The sequence below is a fragment of the Bos taurus genome, chromosome 13 (assembly GCF_002263795.3).
Source record: "Bos taurus isolate L1 Dominette 01449 registration number 42190680 breed Hereford chromosome 13, ARS-UCD2.0, whole genome shotgun sequence".
Classification (NCBI taxonomy): Eukaryota; Metazoa; Chordata; class Mammalia; order Artiodactyla; family Bovidae; genus Bos; species Bos taurus.
The window spans coordinates 53,389,538-53,410,662 of record NC_037340.1 but is presented as its reverse complement, the minus strand read 5'-3'; the positions used below and the strand labels follow the sequence as shown (position 1 = coordinate 53,410,662).

The 21,125-nt window shown below is 44.1% G+C and overlaps 1 protein-coding gene across 1 annotated transcript in view; it reads right to left on the bottom strand.

Annotated features, from left to right (window-relative positions):
* Positions 1-389: 389 nt before the first annotated feature.
* The window catches only part of LOC104973826 (signal-regulatory protein beta-1), a 35,288-nt gene continuing 14,552 nt past the window's right edge, over positions 390-21,125 (bottom strand). Inside the window, 5 exon segments of the mRNA XM_010811573.4 lie at positions 390-2,686; positions 3,290-3,398; positions 7,177-7,265; positions 7,267-7,498; positions 17,675-18,031. Of these exon segments, the coding sequence (XP_010809875.4) occupies positions 3,298-3,398; positions 7,177-7,265; positions 7,267-7,498; positions 17,675-18,031 (779 nt within the window). The 3' untranslated portion in view covers positions 390-2,686; positions 3,290-3,297.

Here is a 21,125-nt window from a genome sequence, read left to right as displayed (position 1 = left end):
GGCCTTGTGGGTCTCTTTTGGAAGGTACTAATCCCATTCATGACAGAGGCTCCCTTGTGAGCTAGTTGTGCTCCAAATGCACCAACCAGAAGCAAGGTACATTGGGCATTAACATTTTAAATATGAATTTTGAAGTGACAAAAGCATTACATCCAATACTTAATATATTTGTTGCTCAAATTGTTCCAGCTTTGTCCACTGGGGCCTCTTTCAGTTGTTTCCTGAGCCCCTTTGACAAACTCTAGTAAATGTCAGTTTTTGCATTTTGGTTTTGTTTTCTTTTGGCTTTTCACTTCCTTATATTCTGAAGGATCCTGAATTTTTGATAGGACTTCTAAACACAAAGAGGAGAGTTTAGCCTTTAATGAACAGACTTTAGAACACAAGAGTCAGGTGACTGAATTAGATAATTTTTATTTTGAAATCCAACATTTAGTAAAAATGAATTCATTCATTTATTAAACATTAATGGCCTGGTATGTGGCAGTCAGTGTTCTGGCAACTGAGGATTCGGTCTATTCTCATAAAACTGATGTCTTGTTTGAGGAAGAGACAACACATATATCAGAGTTCATGTTGCATGGTGCATTAGTTTAGTTGAATAACACCAACCCCCAACACATGGTTCAGATTTCAGTTATCACAGGAAATATACTGTGAACAGTTGCATGAAGTACAACTTTGCTGCTAACTCCACGTCAGTCCACAAATCACTGTGTACTAACAGATGCTCATCATGCTCAATAACCAATCCTGTTAATTCTTCAAAAGTCTGCAGGATTGGTCACCGTGACTCTTACTCTGTTTTGGCACAGACAGAAAAATAAGTAGTTGTGTTGTCTCCATTCTCCCAGTGATGAACTCATATGTCATTTACAAGGTGAATAACTGTAAAAGGGAATTGGCAACAAATGAAAGTGCAATGGAGAGACAAAAAGTGATGATGCCAGAAGTTATATTCAAATTGAATGCAAATGGATTACTGAAAAAATAGTTGACCATGGGAGTAGTAACTTAATACTGTAAGAAAGATTCCAGATATGCAGTCAGAAGAACTTAGTGAAGGCCAACTTACCACATAAATAAGGAAACTGGTGGTAAGAAAAGGGTGAAAATGACCCAGAGGATGTGACAGCAGCAAATGTTTCAAATCAAAGGAAGTTTTGTAAAGATTTCACAACTTTGACAGTACAAGCACTAAATGTTGGAAATTGATCCAAACTTACCAAGAAGCATAATTCACCAAGTTGGAAAAAAGATGCTCTTATATTGTAAATTATACAAGAAGAAGAAAGCAGGCAAATTAATTGATGTAATACTCAATGTTTCTACTTTGTCAAACTATATATTGTTAGTTACTGACAATCAGAGTTTCTAATGCTTTGAAAACAAATTTTAAAAGTCACAAAACAATCATTATTCATCCCAACATTACTGAGATCAGATTCCATGATTTCATTTACACAGTAATTTTTATAGTCCTTTTCTACCATTCAAAGAGAGAGCTGCCTATCTTTTATGTCAGATGGTGATAAGTGCTCAGAAAACAAACTAATCAGGTTAAGAGCTCATGGAATGCCATGCTGAGAGTGGAACTGATACTTTATACATTGTGGTATATGGAAGGTGCCTTGGTAAATTTGAGCAGAGACTGCAAGGAAGGAAAAGAGTGAGCCAAGCAGACATGTTGGAGGAAGAAGGTGAGGGTAGAGATAGGATTTGACTGACAGTCCGAGAATCACTGTGCCTGAAACAGGAAAGCCAGTTAGAGACTATAGCAGTGGTGCAGGAAGGGATGATGGTGTCTGGGACCAGGGAGTGGTGATGGGGATGAGAGTGTGCAGATTATGTTCAGTGGTGAGCTGTGAGAAGCTTGGACTGGCTCAAGAGAGACAACATTTACATTTTCAGGAATTATTTAAGTTGCTAAATGGTTGTGAACTTGAAATTGACCACATTGAAAGCATTTTACATCAAGAATTTGACATGTATTACCAATCAGGCTTATTTTTTCTTTCTTAACAGTCAGTTGTTAAAGATTTACCATCACGCTACTGGACATAATCACTTTAAAGACAGAACTGAATATGTGATATAAAAGAAAGAGAAATCAAGGATGACTCCAGGCTTCTGGAAATAGTGTATTTATCATGAGCAACAGGGTTGGGAAGGATGCAAAATGATAGAAAGACTACTCTTTCCATCACAGAGAGAGGAGGGAACACTACTCTTTGGGTTTGAAAAATAGGCTATTGAGACAATAAGGAAGGAGAATAATTTTTCTTAAAACCAAGATAGGGCATCATTTATACTCAAAGGGTGAGGAGTCCGATGAACAGAAGACAGAATAACTTCTCTGCAGAGAACATTAGTGTGAGCCAAGTCCAGGGTTACAGGTGCGAGATAACCTGACCTGTGTTGATCTGACTTATTTCTCACATTCCAGGGATATGTCATGAGTCAGTCCCCAGAACTACTTCCCATGATCCCCACTCAGGACCAAGTATGAAGACACAGCTCTGAGGGCTTCAAGAACATGTGAGCAGGCAGGTCTCCATGGAAGGGGGGCATTTGGAGCAAAGTTGTGGGAGCTTCTAGCTGGGTTCTTCTCCAAGGCTGGGCCCTTCAGGGAGGGAAGGAGACAGCAGAGACAGAGGGTGGCACCAGGCAGGCGGGAAGGATGGAGCTGTGGGAAAATGTCATAGTTATGTGCTCATCACTCAAGAAACATTTCATGAATCCCTCCGATGTACCCAGGTGTTCTCCTCCTAGGATAACTGTCCTGAGAGGATGGGCAGCTCCTGAGATAGAACTTTACCTACTCAGCCTCCTTCCCTCCTCCCCAGGTCCTGCGCCCCTGGTGCCCCTTCCTAAGCCTTTCTACTGTTACACAGAGGATCAGAGCAAGACACCCCTCAGAACAGCTGATCCAAACTTCTCAACATTGCCCTAAAATATGGATTTCTTTTGCCCCAAGAAGTCCCAGATTTTAAGTGAAACACCCGCTCAGGTGTTCCTCATTCAGCACCCTCTGCCCACTTCCTCTACAGAACCCCTAAGACTCTGTGGACCCCCTTTGAAAATCCCTGATCCAGCCCATCTCCTCTAGGACCTCACACACCTGAGAACCAGGTAACACTGAGAGGGAAGCAGGGTGTCCTGAGGGGATTGAGGGAGCTACTTCACCTTCTCTTAACTCCACATGGGCCCTGACCTTGTGTGGTCTATGAGTAGCCTCTCTAAGCTCTAGGACAGAACTTGTCCTGCCCTCCATCCTACCCCAACTTACATTTATGCTCAAAACTTCTTGCAGATTAGGATGATGGAGATACCAACCAATAGCAGCGTCTTGGGGCCTAGGAGGAAAACTGCCAGGAGAGGCGAAGACTGTTCTGGGCCTGGAAATCAGGCGACAAGGCGATTGATTAGAAGGGTCACAGAGGAACCATTCCCAGGGCCTCCACTTACTCCATCTGAGGCCGCCTGGGCCCACCAACACGCTGTGGCTTTGACCTGCCGCCTGGCCTCAAGCTTGAGGCAGACATTAGGGCACAGGAATCCCTCATCTCACATTCTCTTTTCCCAGGCTGCAAGGGTCCTATAACTTGAAGAGAAAACTCCAGAAGTGAAAATCACTGTGAGACAAGAGAAAATTCAGCAAGTCCTAGTGCACAGTCTCTCACTAGGCTGCAATCCCATCCTCAGTCAGCTATTAGGAAAATTTCAGGAGAAATAGTCAAGTCTGATAAGGTTAGGAATCTAGATATTGAAAATAACATCATGAGTATTAAATCTGCCTAAACTTTGAAAATATTAAAAAAAGTGTCCTGCAGAACAGTGCATAGATCACAGGAAAGGGTTTCAACCTATTCTTGATTTAATATGGTTGGCACACAATCCCCCATATCTGTGCGTAGATTACCATATGTGTCAAAAGAGGTGATCAGTAGTAATCAAGTTAAAGATCTTAAGATGGCAAGTTATTTTGGATTTTCTGAGTAGAGCCCATGTGATCACAAAGATCCTTACAAGTAAAAGGTGGAGGCAGGAGAGTCAGAGAAGGAGGTGCGATGTCAGAAGCAGAGGTCAGCGTGATGTGGGGCCCTTTGCCAAGGAATGTAGGCACCTCTGGGAGCTGGAAAGGGCAAGAAAATGGATTTTCCTCTAGAGCCTTTGGAGGGAACACAGCCCAGCCACCATCGTAGACGTCTGACCTCTACAACTATATTAAGCATATTTGTGTGTGTGTGTGTATATATATGTATTAATGCACTTGTATTAAATCACTGAACATGGTAACTACTTACAGTGACTATAGGAACCTAATTCAAGGAGAGATGTGAATAAATGGACAGGCACAATTTAAAATGCTTAACTTCTTCGTGTGCATGCGTGCATGCTCAGTCACTTCAGTCATGTCCGACTCTTTGTGCCCCCATGGACACATGTGACCCCTGCCACCCTCCTCTGACCATGAGATTTTCCAGGCAAGAATACTGGAGTAGGTTGCCATGCCCTCCTCCAGGGAATCTTCCTGACCCGGGAATCTAACTATGACACCTATGACTCCTACATTGCAGGCAGATTCTTTACCCACTGAGATACCTGGGAAGCCCCAGCTTCTAGGTGAAAAGAAGGAAAAAGTACTGTTTGGCTATTGAATGGTGAAGGGAAAATGGGAAAAAGGAAAAACATAGTGGAAGGGATTTCAGGGTTTATGTTCCTGAAAGATGAAAGAGAACCAAAGAACGAGAGGACTCACAACCTTTCTCCCTCTATGAAAACCAACTAACCAAGAACTCCTTTAAATGTTAGATTATGCTGTACTGAGAGAAGAGAGGCTAGAAATATTGTAAGACATCTCAGTACCGTAAGAACAAACAATAAGATATGCATCCTCACCCCAGACCCCTGGACCCAGGAGTGCAACAGCTGGATCCCTCAGATGCTCAGGGTAGGCTTTGGGTCTGGGTGGAAGGGTCACATCGGCATTTTATGCTTCTCTTCAGCCTGCCCACCTAAATGTTTCAAAAAACGCTTCCAGCCTTACTACACTAGCAACCTTGATGGGACAGCCCAGAAATACCAACCCTGGTTGAGTCCAAGCAGGAGATGGAAGATTAGAAAACATTTCCAAGCCACTGTAGACAAGATTGCATGAACTCTTCTCTCCTACACTCCCTGTTAAGTATAACCTGAACCCTAGAAATAACACAGAGGATAAGCACAGGAGAACTCTAGGTGGAAGAAGAGGTGAACAGGCTGGAGACCTCAGGACTGGAGGAAGAACACAGCAGTCAGCCACCCAGGTCCGCTCTCCTAATTCCCTAGCACAGAAAGAGACCCAGATGTGGCACTAAAGAAAAAGAAAGTCTAAACCAATAATCTAAATTTCTGCTTCAAGAAATTAGAAAATGAGAAGCAAGATAACCTAAAGCAAAAGGAAGAGAGGAAATAATACAGAAATAAGAAAAATAAATGAAGTCAAAAACAGAAGAGAAAAATCAATGAAACTTAAAACAAAAACAATAGAGAAAATAACTGAAACAAAGAGTGTGTTCTTTCAAAACACCATTAAAATGAAATGCTTCTAATAAATAAATAAAAAAGGAGGAATGACACATTTCCAATAACAGGAATGGAAATGGAAGACATTAATACAGACTCTGCAGATATAAGTGGATAATAAGAGAATTTTACGAACAACTGTACAGACAGCAATTTGAAAACTCAGAGACAATGGAAGAAATAACTCAAAAAGCACAGCCTACCACAGCTCACACAATATGAAATGAATGTTCTGAATAGTCTTAAACAATTGAAATTTGCTTCAAATTAAAAAAAAAAAAAAAAGATTCTCATGACCCATACGGTGTCATGGGAAAATTTTGTCAAAAACTTACAGATGAATTAAAAACAATTTTGGTGAAAAAAAATAATTATAAAAGGTATTTTGAAAAATTTGAATTTATATTCCACTTTAAGTGATATTGGGAATTAGTATTGATTATATTAAGTGTGCACTGGTATTAGTTTTATAGAAAATAATGTCCCTAACGAAAAGACCACACAATTGCAGACACCATTGACACACATAAGTTGTGAACACAATTATGCAACTTCTCTATATCACTAATTTAAAGGAAGTTGTTTGTTCTCCCTTTCCTCTCTTAATTCTTCCAGCAGGCAGGGACCTGGACGCTCAGTGACCCAGCATCGACCCAGTAGATGAGGACAATACCATAGGCATGTTGGAAGAAATGTGGGCCTTTGAAAGATCTTCTGGAGAAAGATTCATGGAAACCTGACTTGGCCCTCTCTTGATGTTATATGACAGCCTACAAGATGTCTTACTTATATAAAGGGAGGGGCACTGTCATTGGAACAAGTCCACGCTGTGGGAGAACACGTCTGTAATTAGCATGTATCTCTTGTGCAGGCTTGGGGTTCCTGTCCTCAGTAACTCATTCACCTTGATTACTTTAGCCCAATGACCTGGACTAAAGGCAACACATCTTCAACAACACAAGACCGACCCCCATCCCCACTGCTCCCTGAGTCCCTTATGTAAACTCCAAGCCCTCTGGGTGGCTGAAGCAGAAAAGGAGATGAATTGACAGTTGCATTTAGTTGATGTGCAGTGAGCGATTGCGATCATTTCTGGTCCACTGTCACAAATCAAAGGACAGAGGAGCCCATGCGGTGACCACTCATGGTCACCTGGGTGCCTGGTACAACTCTAACTTCATGTCCTCACGGCTCCCCTTCCAGAATTTCACAGAGTAGTAAGTACAGACATTTACTGGTGTGATGTTCCTGATATGGATGGAAAAGTCTAGGCTGAAAAGAGACCAGGAAGAGGTTAGAAAGAGTAAGGAGGTGGCAAGTGGGCAGATGTGGAATGGTGAACACAGAAACGTTATTTGAAGAAAGAAAGAGGCAGGACACTGAACAGGATGATATTCCTCCTTCCTCTCTCTCTTAATGTCATGGATGTTTATGTCAAAGGATCTATAAAGAATATACCATACTCTTACCCATGGTAAGGAGGGAATTCACTTTAAAGTTCTAGTTTATATCTATTGACTTCTAGATTGTTTGATAAAAAGCATGAAGTACTCCCTTCATTATATAAAAACAAATAAAGAATTGGGTCAGTTGGAGTGGAGTCCTCACCAGGGAGTTTGTGGGTGCCCTGGTCCTTCTGATGAGCAGAGACCTCCAGGGTATGTTTTTTGGTGACCGCTGGCTGCCCATCATACTGTGGTGAGCACCACAGCCTCCCTGTGGGCAGAGGAGTCCACCAGGAGCCAGCTCATCCAGTTAAAGGTTCCATCCTTGTGTTCTATGAGGGTCAAGGTCACTTCTGTTCAGAATATGATTCCATTCTCCAACCAGATCAGCTGCAAGTCTCTGGGGTAGAACTTGTTCACTTGGCAGGTGATGGCGTTCATCTGGTTCCCCATAGGGTGTTGTGTAAGCTCCAAGGTGGGTAAAACTGAAAGAGCACAGAGAAGAAGCTCTGACAAATGGGACAGGTCACCGCACCCAGGTCAGAGCCAGGCAGGCAGCAAGTGCTCAAAGGGTTTCTCTGCATAGGAATGAAATCACTAAGCACAGTGCAGGGCACACAGTAGGTGCTCAAAAACTGATAGCTCCTATTAGGGTTATAATGTTTGCAATCAGCAAGATCAGTCCCTATCATACAGTAGGCACACAATAACTGCAGCAAAATAAATGAAATCCCTAGGCACATAAGGGCCCAGCTTATAGTGTTGCCTAGTCACTCAGTCGTGTCCGACTCCTTGAGACCCCATGGACTGCAGCCCTTGAGTCTTCTCTGTCTATAGGACTCTCCAGGCAAGAACACTGGAGTGGGTTGCCATTTCCTTCTCCATGGCTTATAGTAGGTGCTCAGTAACTGGAGAAGCCGTTGATAAAGCAAAGAAAACTATTTAGCATCGTGTTTGGCACAGGTGTCCATAGAAGTGAGTGAATAGCTCAACTAGAAGCCTGGTGTTGGGCAGGAATGTCAGGAAGTAGATTCCAGGCAATTCAAGGCATGGAGCAAAAAGCAGGCGGGAGGAGCTAGTTAGGGCCTTGGGGGCAGGGGAGGGCTTGAGTTGACATGAGGGGCATCTACCTCGGATGGTCTCAGAGAAGTTGGCAGTCCCATGGAGAGGAGGGCCCCCCTGCAGGGTGACATGAGCCACCTCGCAGATGACCTGGGAGTGAACATCTCCCGTGGCCAGCAGCACCTTGGTTGTGCTGGAGATGCTGTAGGAAATGCTGTCTCCCTCTGGATCCACACTGGTCAGTTGCCATTTTTGAACCATATAAGGGAGATGTTTCTGGGGGAGAAACCGTGAGATTTGCAGGTGACACTCACTGTCTGCTCAGGCGTAGCCCTCACTGTAGGGCCAGATACCATGGGCGGAGAGGGCTTAACAATGAACATGATTGTGATTATCATCACTAACAAAAAACTTGTGACAGTGTTAAGAAATTGCAAATATATTATTTTTAAATTGTTCAAATAATTCTGGGAGGGCAGTGTTACCATAGTCATGTTACGGGGAGACCTACAGGTTCCTAGGGGTGACTTTGAATCAGGGGCAGGGCTGACTGGAATTCCAGACCTGAGTTCAGAGTCCACCTTCTTTCCTCTGCCAGGTGATTTCCCACCAATTTGGGCACAGGAACAAAAGTACTTTTGGGGCTCACTCTTTTTATTAACTATTCCTGACTGGGCTCGCCTGGAAAACTTAACTAACTTCAGAAAATGCATTTACAGAAGGGAATGCAGGGAAGCAGGATCACAGGGACCACACAGAAGCTGAAGCAGGGTGGCCAGCGGATGAGAGGGGTGGTGTGGCCCCTTCTAGCTCCTCGTCTATGAAAGAGGGCAGCTGGCATTAACCTGCCCAGGCTTCAGTGAGAGTTAAATCAGGTGCTGGAAGTGTTTTTGCTGGGAGTAAAACAAGATGCTTCACAAAACTAAACAAATACATGTCTCTCTTTAACCTGGACTCTATTTATGTTCAGAACTGTCTTTCAGGTAGTTATTCTTCCCACAAAATGCCAATTGGACTAATATATCAACCCCTGAGTTTCAAAGGAAGGGTGCAAACGGGTATCTTTTTGAGTCGGGTTTTTCTCTTGGGTTAGTTTTGAGTTGAAAAGAAAGATCACCGAGTGCTGAGAAACCACAGGTGCTTAGCTTCTTCGCTAAGTCGCTTCAGTCGTGTCCAACTCTGTGCGACCCATAGACGGCAGCCCCCAGGCTCCGCCATCTCTGGGATTCTCCAGGCAAGAACACTGGAGTGGGTTGCCATTTCCTTCTCCAATGCATAAAAGTGAAAAGTGAAAGTGAAGTCGCTCAGTCGTGTCCGACCCTCAGCGACCCCATGGACTGCAGCCTACCAGGCTCCTCCGTCCATGGGATTTTCCAGGCAAGAGTATTGGAGTGGGGTGCCATTGCCTTCTCCAGCTTAGCTTCTTAACTGTTATTAAATCCATAGAGACACAGACATAGGCCTACAAGAAACCCAGATTCACACAAATCAGCAAGTCAAATGTGAGAGTCCCTGTAGAGGAGTCCTGCAGGGTGTCTCTCAATTGTTCATTATTACCCAATACCTCCTGTAAAAGTCTGTAGACAGCAAACATTACAGATATTTGCATTTCTAAATATTTAGCTTGCTTCCTAAAACTCATTAAACATTTGAGGACATACATAGCTATATGTCCCTCATATTAGCTGCCTTAATATGTTAAATTGTATAAACTCCAGCATCCTGGACATCCCTAAAGGGATGAGGTACTGTGATCAGTTACTACTTATCCAGAGTTTCCTCAGAGCCTAAAGATGGCCTGATCTCTTGATCACCCTCAGCTCTCTAATCCCCCCCACAGCTCTGAGAGGAAGGCCTGAGTGTGTCCCCATATATAGGACAAAATTCAGGGAGAGTGAAGCTGTTCAAGGACACGTGGCAATTAAGGTCAGAGTTCACCTCACTGCACACAGGACTGATTGATTTTAGTGTTGCAGTTCTTTACCCTTGAGCCTCACTGTTTCTGGACAAAGCGGATACAAGCACCACCTGGTAAGATGAGGATGTATATAAAACACAGAGCTTGGCATATAGTAGGTGCTTAATCAATAACATCCATGATCTTATCATAAAAGAAAAGTGAAAGTGTTAGTCGTTCAGTTGTGTCCGACTCCTTGCGACCCCAGGGACTGTAGCGCTCCAGGCTCCTCTGTCTATGAGATTCTCCAGGCAAGAATACTGGACTGGGTTGCCATTTCCTTCTTCAGGGGATCTTCCTGACCCAGGGATTCAACCCAGGTCTCCGGCATTGCGGACACATTCTTTACCATCTAAGCCACCAGAGATGCCCTTGTTATCATAAGATATGGTCATTCTAGTTCTGAAACTACGTATTTATTTTTTAGGCAGTAAGAAGCCAAAACAAAAGCACAATTGAAGCACCAAGGAGAGTCATATTCTGCTCCAAACAGCTGCCGTGCAAAAATCGACATCAAAAAAAATAGTAGAAACACCAAATTATGAATCTGTCCCCAATTATAAAAATAATCCCATCAGAAATAAGTTTGGGGAATTAGCTTTCAAAACACACAAGAGACCACAGGCATTTTCCTGCAGATTAGCTCTTTATAGAACCTGGAAGCATTCTGAAAGGAGACAGGACAGATTTCATCAGTGTCACTGTGGTTGTTGAGGCCAGAGGGCTCCAGGCTGAGAAGGGAGTGTTTGCAGGGATTCCAATGCCTGTTTAGGCACACAGGTGTTTAAAGATGGGACGGTTTCCCCAGTGATGAAGCTCTGGTCTGAACAGGATGGTCTGAGTGAGTAGGAAGGCCCTCTCAACCCAGGTGAGCTCTGTTGGGGTGTGGGTGTCCTTGCCACTCCACTCAGGCTGAGTTTCTTGGGCCTTCGAAGATCTGTCACCATCACAGTTTATTCTGAAGCACTCACATCTGGGAGAGCTGTTCTTATAACCCAGGCACAACAGGGGACTGACCTCTATCAGGGAAAAACCATAGCCTTCCCTCTCGGTGACCTCGAGAACACACAGCTCAGGCTCCTCTGCCGTAGCTGGGCACCAGCATCCTCCACAGGAATTAAGACACTCAGCTGTCCAGGCCATGTCTGTGCACTTAAATCAGAATTTATAGGGTACAGCCAGGGTCCTGGGATCTTGCCACCATCTTCCAGGTGATTCCAATAAGCAGCTGAGGTTGAAAGGCACCCAGCTCCACAGTAACTCAGTTGTACTCAGTCCTGGAGGGAAAGTGACCCTGTCTGAGGTCTTCTGGCTCCAACACATCAGGGCTCATGTTAGTGGAACATGTATCACATGCCAGGGTCTGCTCTAAGCTCTTGACATGTGTCCCTCATTCATCCTTTCAGCTGCTCTGTGAGGACGGGGCTGTCACTGAGGGATGAGGACACTTAGGCCCAGAGTGGGGAGAGATTCAGCAGAGGTCCCAGCGCTGGGATGCGGCAGAGTTGGGACGAATTCCCAGGCAGGTGTTTGGCCCAGGCTCTCAGAAACTGCACTGAGCTCAGGAACACCCTAACCGCCACCCCGCCCCAATCCAGAGCTTTCTAGGCCCTCTCCAGTCAATCACAGACCCCTGAAAGTTGTGTGATCACCCTCATTTCGTAGATGGGGAAACTGAGGACAAGAGGGAACTGAGACATGCCCAGGACCCCACAGCCTGGGAGGCCAGCACCATCGCTCCCTGAGGGGCTCTCCTTTCACCAGGTCATTCTGCCCTCAGGACACCCTGCAAAGGTTGTGTGATCATCCTCTTTCTACAGGTGAGGAAGGGGGGTGCCCAGTACAGGGAACTGTGCTGGTAATTTGGACAGAGCTCCTCAAATCCTTCCTGAAAGACATGATGACCACCATCATGCAGATGAGGAAACTGGGGCTGAGAGAAATGAAGGGACTCTCTCCTCTCACCCTCTGACTGTGTCCTGGTGTTTCCTGTCAAGTCTAATCTTTCAGGTCCATCAGCAGAGCAAGTGCCCACCTTCAGGAGCCTCCACACTGACCACCAACCCCTCTTTTGCCTCAGATTCTTGACTCCAACAACTACAGGGAGGAGTAGCCTCTGAGGGCCCAGCCCTGGGGACCCTGGAACAACAAGGGAAGACGTGGGCTCCCGACGCCTGAGTCTAGAACAGGAACTCTCGCTCACACGGGGCCCCACCACCCTCTAGGGGACACCTCCCCCTCCTCATTCTCAGTCCACAGAACCAGGAGTGGGCACAACCTGGTGCTGCTGGGGTCACAGCGGCCCCTCTGGGCTCTGTCCACACCACCCTTCCCGGACCTGCTCCTCAGGGGCCTGGTGAAGGGGCAACATCATAACAATGGGGAGAAAATCTCCTGATGCTTTTAAGAGTGTTGAAAAAAGCTAATTCCCCAAACTTATTTCTGTGTCATTGTGGAACTTTTCAGCACATCATGTGACACTGAATGATCTGTCTCATCTGGGTTGTAAAACTGGACTTACCTCCCTTACAGGGCCTTTTAAAATGTTTATCTCTAAAGAAAAGAATGAAATAAGATTTTAGAGGACAGGGCTGGAGTCTGCTCAACACTTTGATAAGCACAGTGGGGTGTGCAGAGAACAGGGCTGTGTGACCTTGAGTGCCTGGGATTCGATCTTGGCTCCTCTACCTGTTCACAAATCAGATCCCCTCTCTGAGCCTGAGAGTCCTCATCTGTAAAAGTGGTAAACAGACAACCTTTCCTTCTGAACACTGTTTATAATGAGTAAATGCCTAAGGAGGATTCACCATCTGACAGGCGGCAGCTCCCCTCCCCTCCCTTCTTTCTCATCCAGGGGATCATCTTGCAGGCGGCCTGAGGAAGAGGATGAACAGCCCTGGGAGCCAGCAGATCTGAGAGGTGGGGGAGCCACTTACTAGCTGTATTGAGACTGAGCAGGGGACCCACCATCTGGGAAGTTTAATAATATCTGAGAAATCAGGAAAAAACACCTTCCGTGCTGACATCTAGACGTTTAGGGAGATTATTTGCTACCAAGACTAGGAAGAAAATCAGGCAATATCATCACACAAATTAAAATCCACATACTGTCTGAATTAGCAATGCCACTTCCAGTGGGTATTTCCCCTCTGAGCAGAGTGACACTTGGAAAGCTTATCCACCTTAGCACTGTTTCAGTAGCCCAAGGTTGGGAACAACTTAGTCTCCATCAACAGGAGATTGGGAGATGAATGATGCTGTCTCCATATGCTGAGTGTTAAGTAGCTGTTGAAAACCAGGGCAGCTCTAGGGGCTGATGTGGAATGAGGGATTTGGGATCATGCGGGTGAAAGTAGGGAGAGTTTTCCAGTCACCTCAGGCTCAGGTTCTGAATGTGAGGGACCTTCTGGACCTTTGGGAAAGCAATGAAAGGAGCCTGTTCCATGGTTAATTCAAGGAGATTTTGGGTGGTGGTGGTTTACTTACTAAGTCGTGTCCAACTCTTGCGACTCGATGGACTATAGCCTGCTGGACTTCTCTGTCCATGGTTTCTCCAGGCAAGAATACTGGAGTGGGTTGCCATTTCCTTCTCCAGGGGATCTTCCCGACCCAGGAATTGAACCTGGGTCTCCTGCATTGCAGGCAGCTTCTTTATCGACTGAGCTCTGAGGGAAGCCCAAGGAGTTTTTATTCTGCAACTTCTATGTGCCAGGCCCTTCCAGAAAACTAGTCCCAATGCCAGTGAAGGAAGGAGCCTTGCCTGGAGTCAGATGCAGTTCCTTTTTTTTTAATGGAAAAGAAAAATATATAAACATAGTGAGACATATTAACATTTATCTGAGAATATTTTATCAAATGCAGAAAAAATAAGAATAGGAATATCTTGATGTTATTAATAATTTAAATATAATTGAATTATATTTAATTAGTTTATATTAATCATATCCTATACAATATATATCAAGTGGGCCTTAGAAAGCATGACTACGAATAAGCTAGTGGAGGTGATAGAATTTCAGTTGAGCTATTCCAAATCCTGAAAGATGATGCTGTGAAAGTGCTGCACTCAATATGCCAGCAAATGTGGAAAACTCAGCAGTGGCCACAGGACTGGAAAAGGTCAGTTTTCATTTCAGTCCCTAAGAAAGGCAATGCCAAAGAATGCTCAAACTACCAAACAGTTGTACTCATCTCACACGCTAGTAAAGTAATGCTCAAAATTCTCCAAGCCAGGCTTCAGCAATATGTGAACCGTGAACTTCCTGATGTTCAAGCTGGTTTTAGAAAAGGCAGAGGAACCAGAGATCAAATTGCCAACATCTGCTGGATCATGGGAAAAAGCAAGAGAGTTCCAGAAAAACATCTATTTCTGCTTTATTGACTATGCCAAAGCCTTTGACTGTGTGGATCACAAGAAACTGTGGAAAATTCTGAAAGAGATGGGAATACCAGACCACCTGATTTGCCTCTTGAGAAATTTGTATGAAGGTCAGGAAGCAACATTTAGAACTGGACATGGAACAACAGACTTGTTTCAAATAGGAAAAGGAGTACGTCAAGGCTGTATATTGTCACCCTGTTTATTTAACTTATATGCAGAGTACATCATGAGAAACGCTGGACTGGAAGAAACACAATCTGGAATCAAGATTGCCGGGAGAAATATCAATAACCTCAGATATGCAGATGACATCACCCTTATGGCAGAAAGTGAAGAGGAACTAAAAAGCCTCTTGATGAAAGTGAAAGTGGAGAGTGAAAAAGTTGGCTTAAAGCTCAACATTCAGAAAACGAAGATCATGGTATCCAGTCCCATCACTTCATGGGAAATAGATGGAGAAACAGTGGAAACAGTGTCAGACTTTATTTTTCTGGGCTCCAAAATCACTGCAGATGGTGACTGCAGCCATGAAATTAAAAGACGCTTACTCCTTGGAAGGAAAGTTATGACCAACCTAGATAGCATATTCAAAAGCAGAGACATTACTTTGCCAACAAATGTTCATCTAGTCAAGGCTATGGTTTTTCCTGTGGTCGTGTATGGATGTGAGAGTTGGACTGTGAAGAAAGCTGAGCACCGAAGAATTGATGCTTTTGAACTGTGGTGTTGGAGAAGACTCTTGTGAGTCCCTTGGACTGCAAGGAGATCCAACCAGTCCATCCTGAAGGGGATCAGCCCTGGGATTTCTTTTCTTTTTTTTTTTTTAGGTACATAACTCCCATTTTTAATAAAAGGTGTGCAAATTAAAACTTGGAAGGGTTTTTAAAAACTTCCTTGAAGTGACTCAATAAGTACTTGGAAGATGTGGAATACAGACTGAGCAGAATGAACCCTTTGTCAAAGCTGCCATACTCTAAGGCCTCTAAAATAAGAGGAAAAGAAGATAGCAGGTAAATTAGAAAAGGTAATTTGCAGATAATTTGAGATTACTTGGATGTCAGGCTAAAAAGTTGTTTTCTTTCAGCAACAGAGTTTTCATGCTGTCTATGCGGTCGAACAGAGTCGGACACAACTGAAGCGACTTAGCAGCAGTGGCAGCAGCAGCAATGTTTCCTTTGGTTATTCAGTTCAGTTCAGTCGCTCAGTCATGTCCGACTCTTTTCGATCCCAGGAATTGCAGCACGCCATGCCTTCCTGTCCATCACCAACTCCTGGCGTTCGCTCAAACTCGTGTCCATCGAGTCTGTGATGGGAAGGAATGATGCTAAAGCTGAAACCCCAGTACTTCGGCCACCTCGTGCGAAGAGTTGACTCATTGAAAAAGACTCTGATGCTGGGAAGGATTGGGGGCAGGACAAGAAGGGGACGACAGAGGATGAGACGGCTGGATGGCATCACTGACTTGATGGACGTGAGTCTGAGTGAACTCTGGGAGTTGGTGATGGACAGGGAGGCCTGGCGTGCTGCGATTCATGGGGTCGCAAAGAGTCAGACACGACTGAGCGACTGATCTGATCTGATCTGACACAATATATTTAAAATTCTGTATCTCATACGTTGTTGTTAGATGTCCACAGGACATTTAAAAAAACTGGCAAAAAGATAAACATTACTAAATCTCAAAAAGTAGAATTATTTTGTGTGTGTGTGATTCAGTTATACATATATACATATGTTATTTTTGAAATTATTTTCCGTTATAAATTATTACAAGATATTGACTATAGTTCCCTGTTCTATATAGTGAACGTTTGTTGCTTATTACATATCTATATTTTTAAAACTAGATATCTAGTATTCTATTGATACTAAGTCAAACAAGTAGAATCAAAATATCATAAATTTTTTAGTTAGGTAAAAATTCATAAGTTTTCTAAAATATATATGTTATACATAATTTATATGTATGTATACAAAAGGTTTTCTACTACACTTGATAAAGGTTTGAGAAATGAACATCAACAAAAAGAAGAGATGGAGAAACTGGAAAACATAAACTAAATGAAATGGGAGCACTGAATATGAAATAGAAAAAGTGAAACAGACTAGATAAAAGTCACAGACCCTCATATAGTCCAGTTGTTTTTAAATATGGCTGCTCATTAGAAACATATTGGAACTCTGGCCAAAAAAAAAAAAAAAAATCAGTACCCTGGTATTTGTATTTGTATTCTGCAACTTCTATGCACTAGGCTCTTCCATTAAACAAGTTCCAATACTGGTGCAGGAAGGAGATTGGCCTTGAATCAGATTGGGTTCTTGATGGATCCTTTCACTGACTATGTGACTGTGGTCTGGGCCCCCGTCATCTCTTGGCCTCAGGGCCCCATCTGTACATGGGAGGTTGGGAGGATGATGCCTAAGGCCCATCCTGTGCTGAGAGTCAAGGATTCAGGGCCTTTGTCAGAAAAATCTAAATGAGCACCTTTGCTGCCTCAATGGCACTGCTCCTAAGTCACCCACATGGAGAACTGCTTCCCTGAGGAGGGACATTCTGAGATGAACCAGCTCTGCTGGGAGCCTTTAGTGACTGTGTGAGTCAATCCCTGAATGACAGAAGGAAACACCCAACCTCTCGGCATTGTCTCCAAGCAGGGCCGTAAGAAGAAACACTGAAACAGCATCTCTTAGAATTTCTTCCCAGTTTAGGAAATTCTGAATAGGAAATAAAGAATAACACATCTCCCCTCCCTGCGCTGGATGGACTTCTCCTCTTTGGGAGGAAGCGGACATAAGCTTCACGGGTGAGGAGCCCTCGCCTGCTTTGTTCACTGCTGCTTCCACAGCATCCAGGGCAGGGCCTGGCACACAGTAGGTGCTCAGTAAGTGCTGAATAAAGAGAAGACTTAGCCACACTGAGGGTGCACTGTCCAGAGATAAGAAGTGAGGCCTGGCCTGTCAAGGATCAAGTCACTCAGACTTTCATTTCCCTTATCCCTGGAATCAAAGGACTGAATGTGATGGAAAAGTCAAGGGCTGTGGAACTAGGATCCAGACTTTTCCCACATTTACCAGCTGTGGGGCCTTGAGCAAATAGCACAACTGTCATGGCCTCAAATACTCTGATTTGTAGAAGAGAGTAAAATCAGATCATGTCCAGATCACTGTTGTACCAGATTCCTTTTTTTGCTCAAAGAGTGAAGGGCATTCTTGTTGACTTGTCAGAGACTGGGAGATGAAGGACACCCTGGCCATACTCACCACTCACAGTGAGATGAGTGCCTGGTCCAGACTTAAACTCCACGTCACCACGTTCTCCTTTCTGGAACTTCACACAGTAGTAGACACCAGTGTCTGCTGGGGCGATGTTACTGATGCGGATGGAATAGTCCATGTTGTTCCTCTTTGTGGCATCTGAAACATTTGTTACTCTGGGGAAGGGGGCTTCTTTTTGACTGTAGATTAACTCCCGACCTGGCCCAGTTCCCCTGAACCACTTGATGGGCCCCACAGGGCTCAGAGAAGTCACGGTGCAGTGCAGAGTGGCCGTCTCTCCTGCTGTAACTGACACTGACCTCTCAGGCTGAATCACCTGCAGCTCCCTGTCACCTGCCGCTCCTGGAGGAAGACACAAAGCAGTTATTTATTCATCCTTATGTGATCCTGTATGTTTTCTTACATGTTTATCAACGATCAAGAACAGCTTTCATTGTCTGAATGCACCATGAATGGGCCTTAAACTCAGCACACCACATGTACATTGCATGAAGCTTGCACTATGAGCCTGTAATGTAAGACACTAATACAAGAGAGGAACTGAGTCACGGAGGTCAGTGATGTGGCAGAGACTGGGACTGAGTACTTGAGCCCTCTCTGGAAGTGTCATGATCGACCCCATATTCATGGGTGTTCACTGTGTCCTCAGGGAGTGCTGCATTCTGTCCTTTGCATTAGGTGGGACCACATGACCTCTTATTTGGGCTCCAAAATCACTGTGGATGGTGATTGCAGCCATGAAATTAAAAGACACTTGCTCCTTGGAAGGACCAACCTAGATAGCATATTTAAAAGCAGAGACATTACTTTGCCAACAAAGGTCTGTCTAGTCAAGGCTACGGTTTTTCCAGTAGTCATGTATGGATGCGAGAGTTGGACTATAAAGAAAGCTGAGTGCTGAAGAATTGATGCTTCTGAACTGTGGTGTTGGAGAAGACTCTTGAGAGTCCCTTGGACTGCAAGGAGATCCAACCAGTCCATCCTAAAGGAGATCAGTCCTGGGTGTTCATTGGAGGGACTGATGTTGAAGCTGAAACTCCAATACTTTGGCCACCTGATGTGGAGAGCTGACTCATTTGAAAAGACTCTGATGCTGGGAAGATTGAGGGCAGGAGGAGAAGGGGACGACAGAGGATGAGATGATTGGATGGCATCACTGACACAATGGACATGGGTTTGGGTAGAGTCTGGGAGTTGGTGATGGACAGGGAGGCCTGGCATGCTGCAGTTCATGGGGTTGCAAAGAGTCGGACACAACTGAGCAACTGAACTGAACTGAACATGACCTCTTAGATCACTGAGTTATGAGGAGAAGTGATGCATGTATTTTGTATGTTATTCATTAAGCTGCAAATACCTTTATAGACCAACTTCACTCCTCCCCAGGGATCCACATACTCATGAAGCAATTTGCTCCAACAACCTGTATACTTGAGTGACAGTGATATTCAGATATTCACAATGAACATTAAGTTTATGAAGAAAGTAAAACATTGTTTCAACTCCCTGGGATTTTTTCCAAAGGCACAATGACACAGTTATATTATAACTGTGTCACAATGACATATGTTATATTAGTTACCTAAGGAAGCTGCAATAAATTAACAAAAACTTAGTGACTCAATGATAGTTTTATTGTCTTATAATTCTGGGTGTGAAAGGACCAAAAGCAGTATTACTGGACTAAAATCAAGGAGTCAACTGGGCTACATTTCTCCAGACGCTCTCATCATCGCCTCTGCACATTTTTGACACTGTCTACGTTCTTCTCAAGGTTTCTGTCTTCTTATGACTCCAGTTGTGCTTCCATTGTCACCTGGATTCTAACTTTGGATTTCCTGGCTCTTCTTATAAGATTATATTGGGCTCCCATGTATAAGCAAGCATATTCTCCCATAGCAAGAGCCTTAATCACTTTTGCAAATGTTTTTTTCCATGTAAAGTAAAACATTCACTAGTGAGTGTTAGGACATGGATCTCTTTGGGGGGCTACATTTTGTTTACTTAATCTATAACTTGCTTTAATCGAAGTGTATTGGTTTACAATGCTGTATTAATTTTGCAGCACAAAATGTGACTCAGTTATACATATACATTTGAAATATATTCTTTTCTGTTATTGTTTATCCCAGGATATTGAATATAGTTCTGTGTGCTGTACAGTAGGACCTTGTTCTTTATCCTTTCTATATATAATAGCTTCAGTTCAGGTCAGTTCAGTCACTCAGTCGTGTCCGACTCTTTGCGACCCCATGAATCGCAGCACGCCAGGCCTCCCTGTCCATCACCAACTCCCGGAGTTCACTCAGACTCACGTCCATCGAATAGCTTACCTAACCCCTACCCCATTTACCTTGACAACTGCAACTCTGTTCTCTATGTCCTTGAGTCTGTTTCTGTTTCATAGGTAGGTACACTTGTGTGTGTCTCTCTTTTTCTTTTTTTAGGCCACATCGTGTACCTTGAGGTTCTTTGGTCCCCTGCTGCTGCTAAGTCGCTTCAGTCGTGTCCGACTCTGTGTGACCCCATAGACGTCAGCCCACCAGGCTCTCCTGCCCCTGGGATTCTCCAGGCAAGAACACTGGAGTGGGTTGCCATTTCCTTCTCCAATGCATGAAAGCGAAAAGTGAAAGTGAAGTCGCTCAGTCGTGTCCGACTCTTAGCGACCCCATGGACTGCAGCCCACCAGGCTCCTCCATCCATGGGATTTTCCAGGCATGAGTGCCGGAGTGGGGTGCCATTGCCTTCTCCACTTTGGTCCCCTACCAGGAATCAATCCCAGGCCCCTGCAATGGAATTATGAAATCCTAACCATTGACCATCAGGCAATTCCCTGAGTCATTTTTTGGATTCCACATACAAATGATATCATATGGTATTTGTCTTTCTTGTTCTGACTTACTTCACTTAGTATGATAATCACTAGTTTATCTATGCTGTTGCAAATGGCATTATTCTTCATTTTTTACAGCTGAGTAGTATCCCATTGTGTGGATAAAGAAATGGCAACCCACTCCAGTATTCTTGCCTGGAGAATCCCAGGGATGGAGGAGCCTGGTGGGCTGCCGTCTATGGGGTTGCACAGAGTCGGACACAACTGAAGCGACTTAAGCAGCAGCAGCAGCAGCAGTATTCCATTGTATATATGTTCCACATCTTTTCATTCATTCATCTATTGATGGACATGTACTTTGTTTCCTTGTCTTAGCCATTGTGAATAGTACTGCTATGAACATAAGGATGTATGTGTCTTTTTGGAGAAAAAGATATATGCCCTGGGGTTGGATTTCTGGTTCATATGATAATTTTAGTTTTATGAGGAACTTCCATAATATTTTCCATAGTGGTCACATCAGTTTACATTCACACCAGTAGTATAGGCGGGCCTCCCTTTTCTCCACATCCTCACTAGCATTTGTTATTTGTACAACTTAAA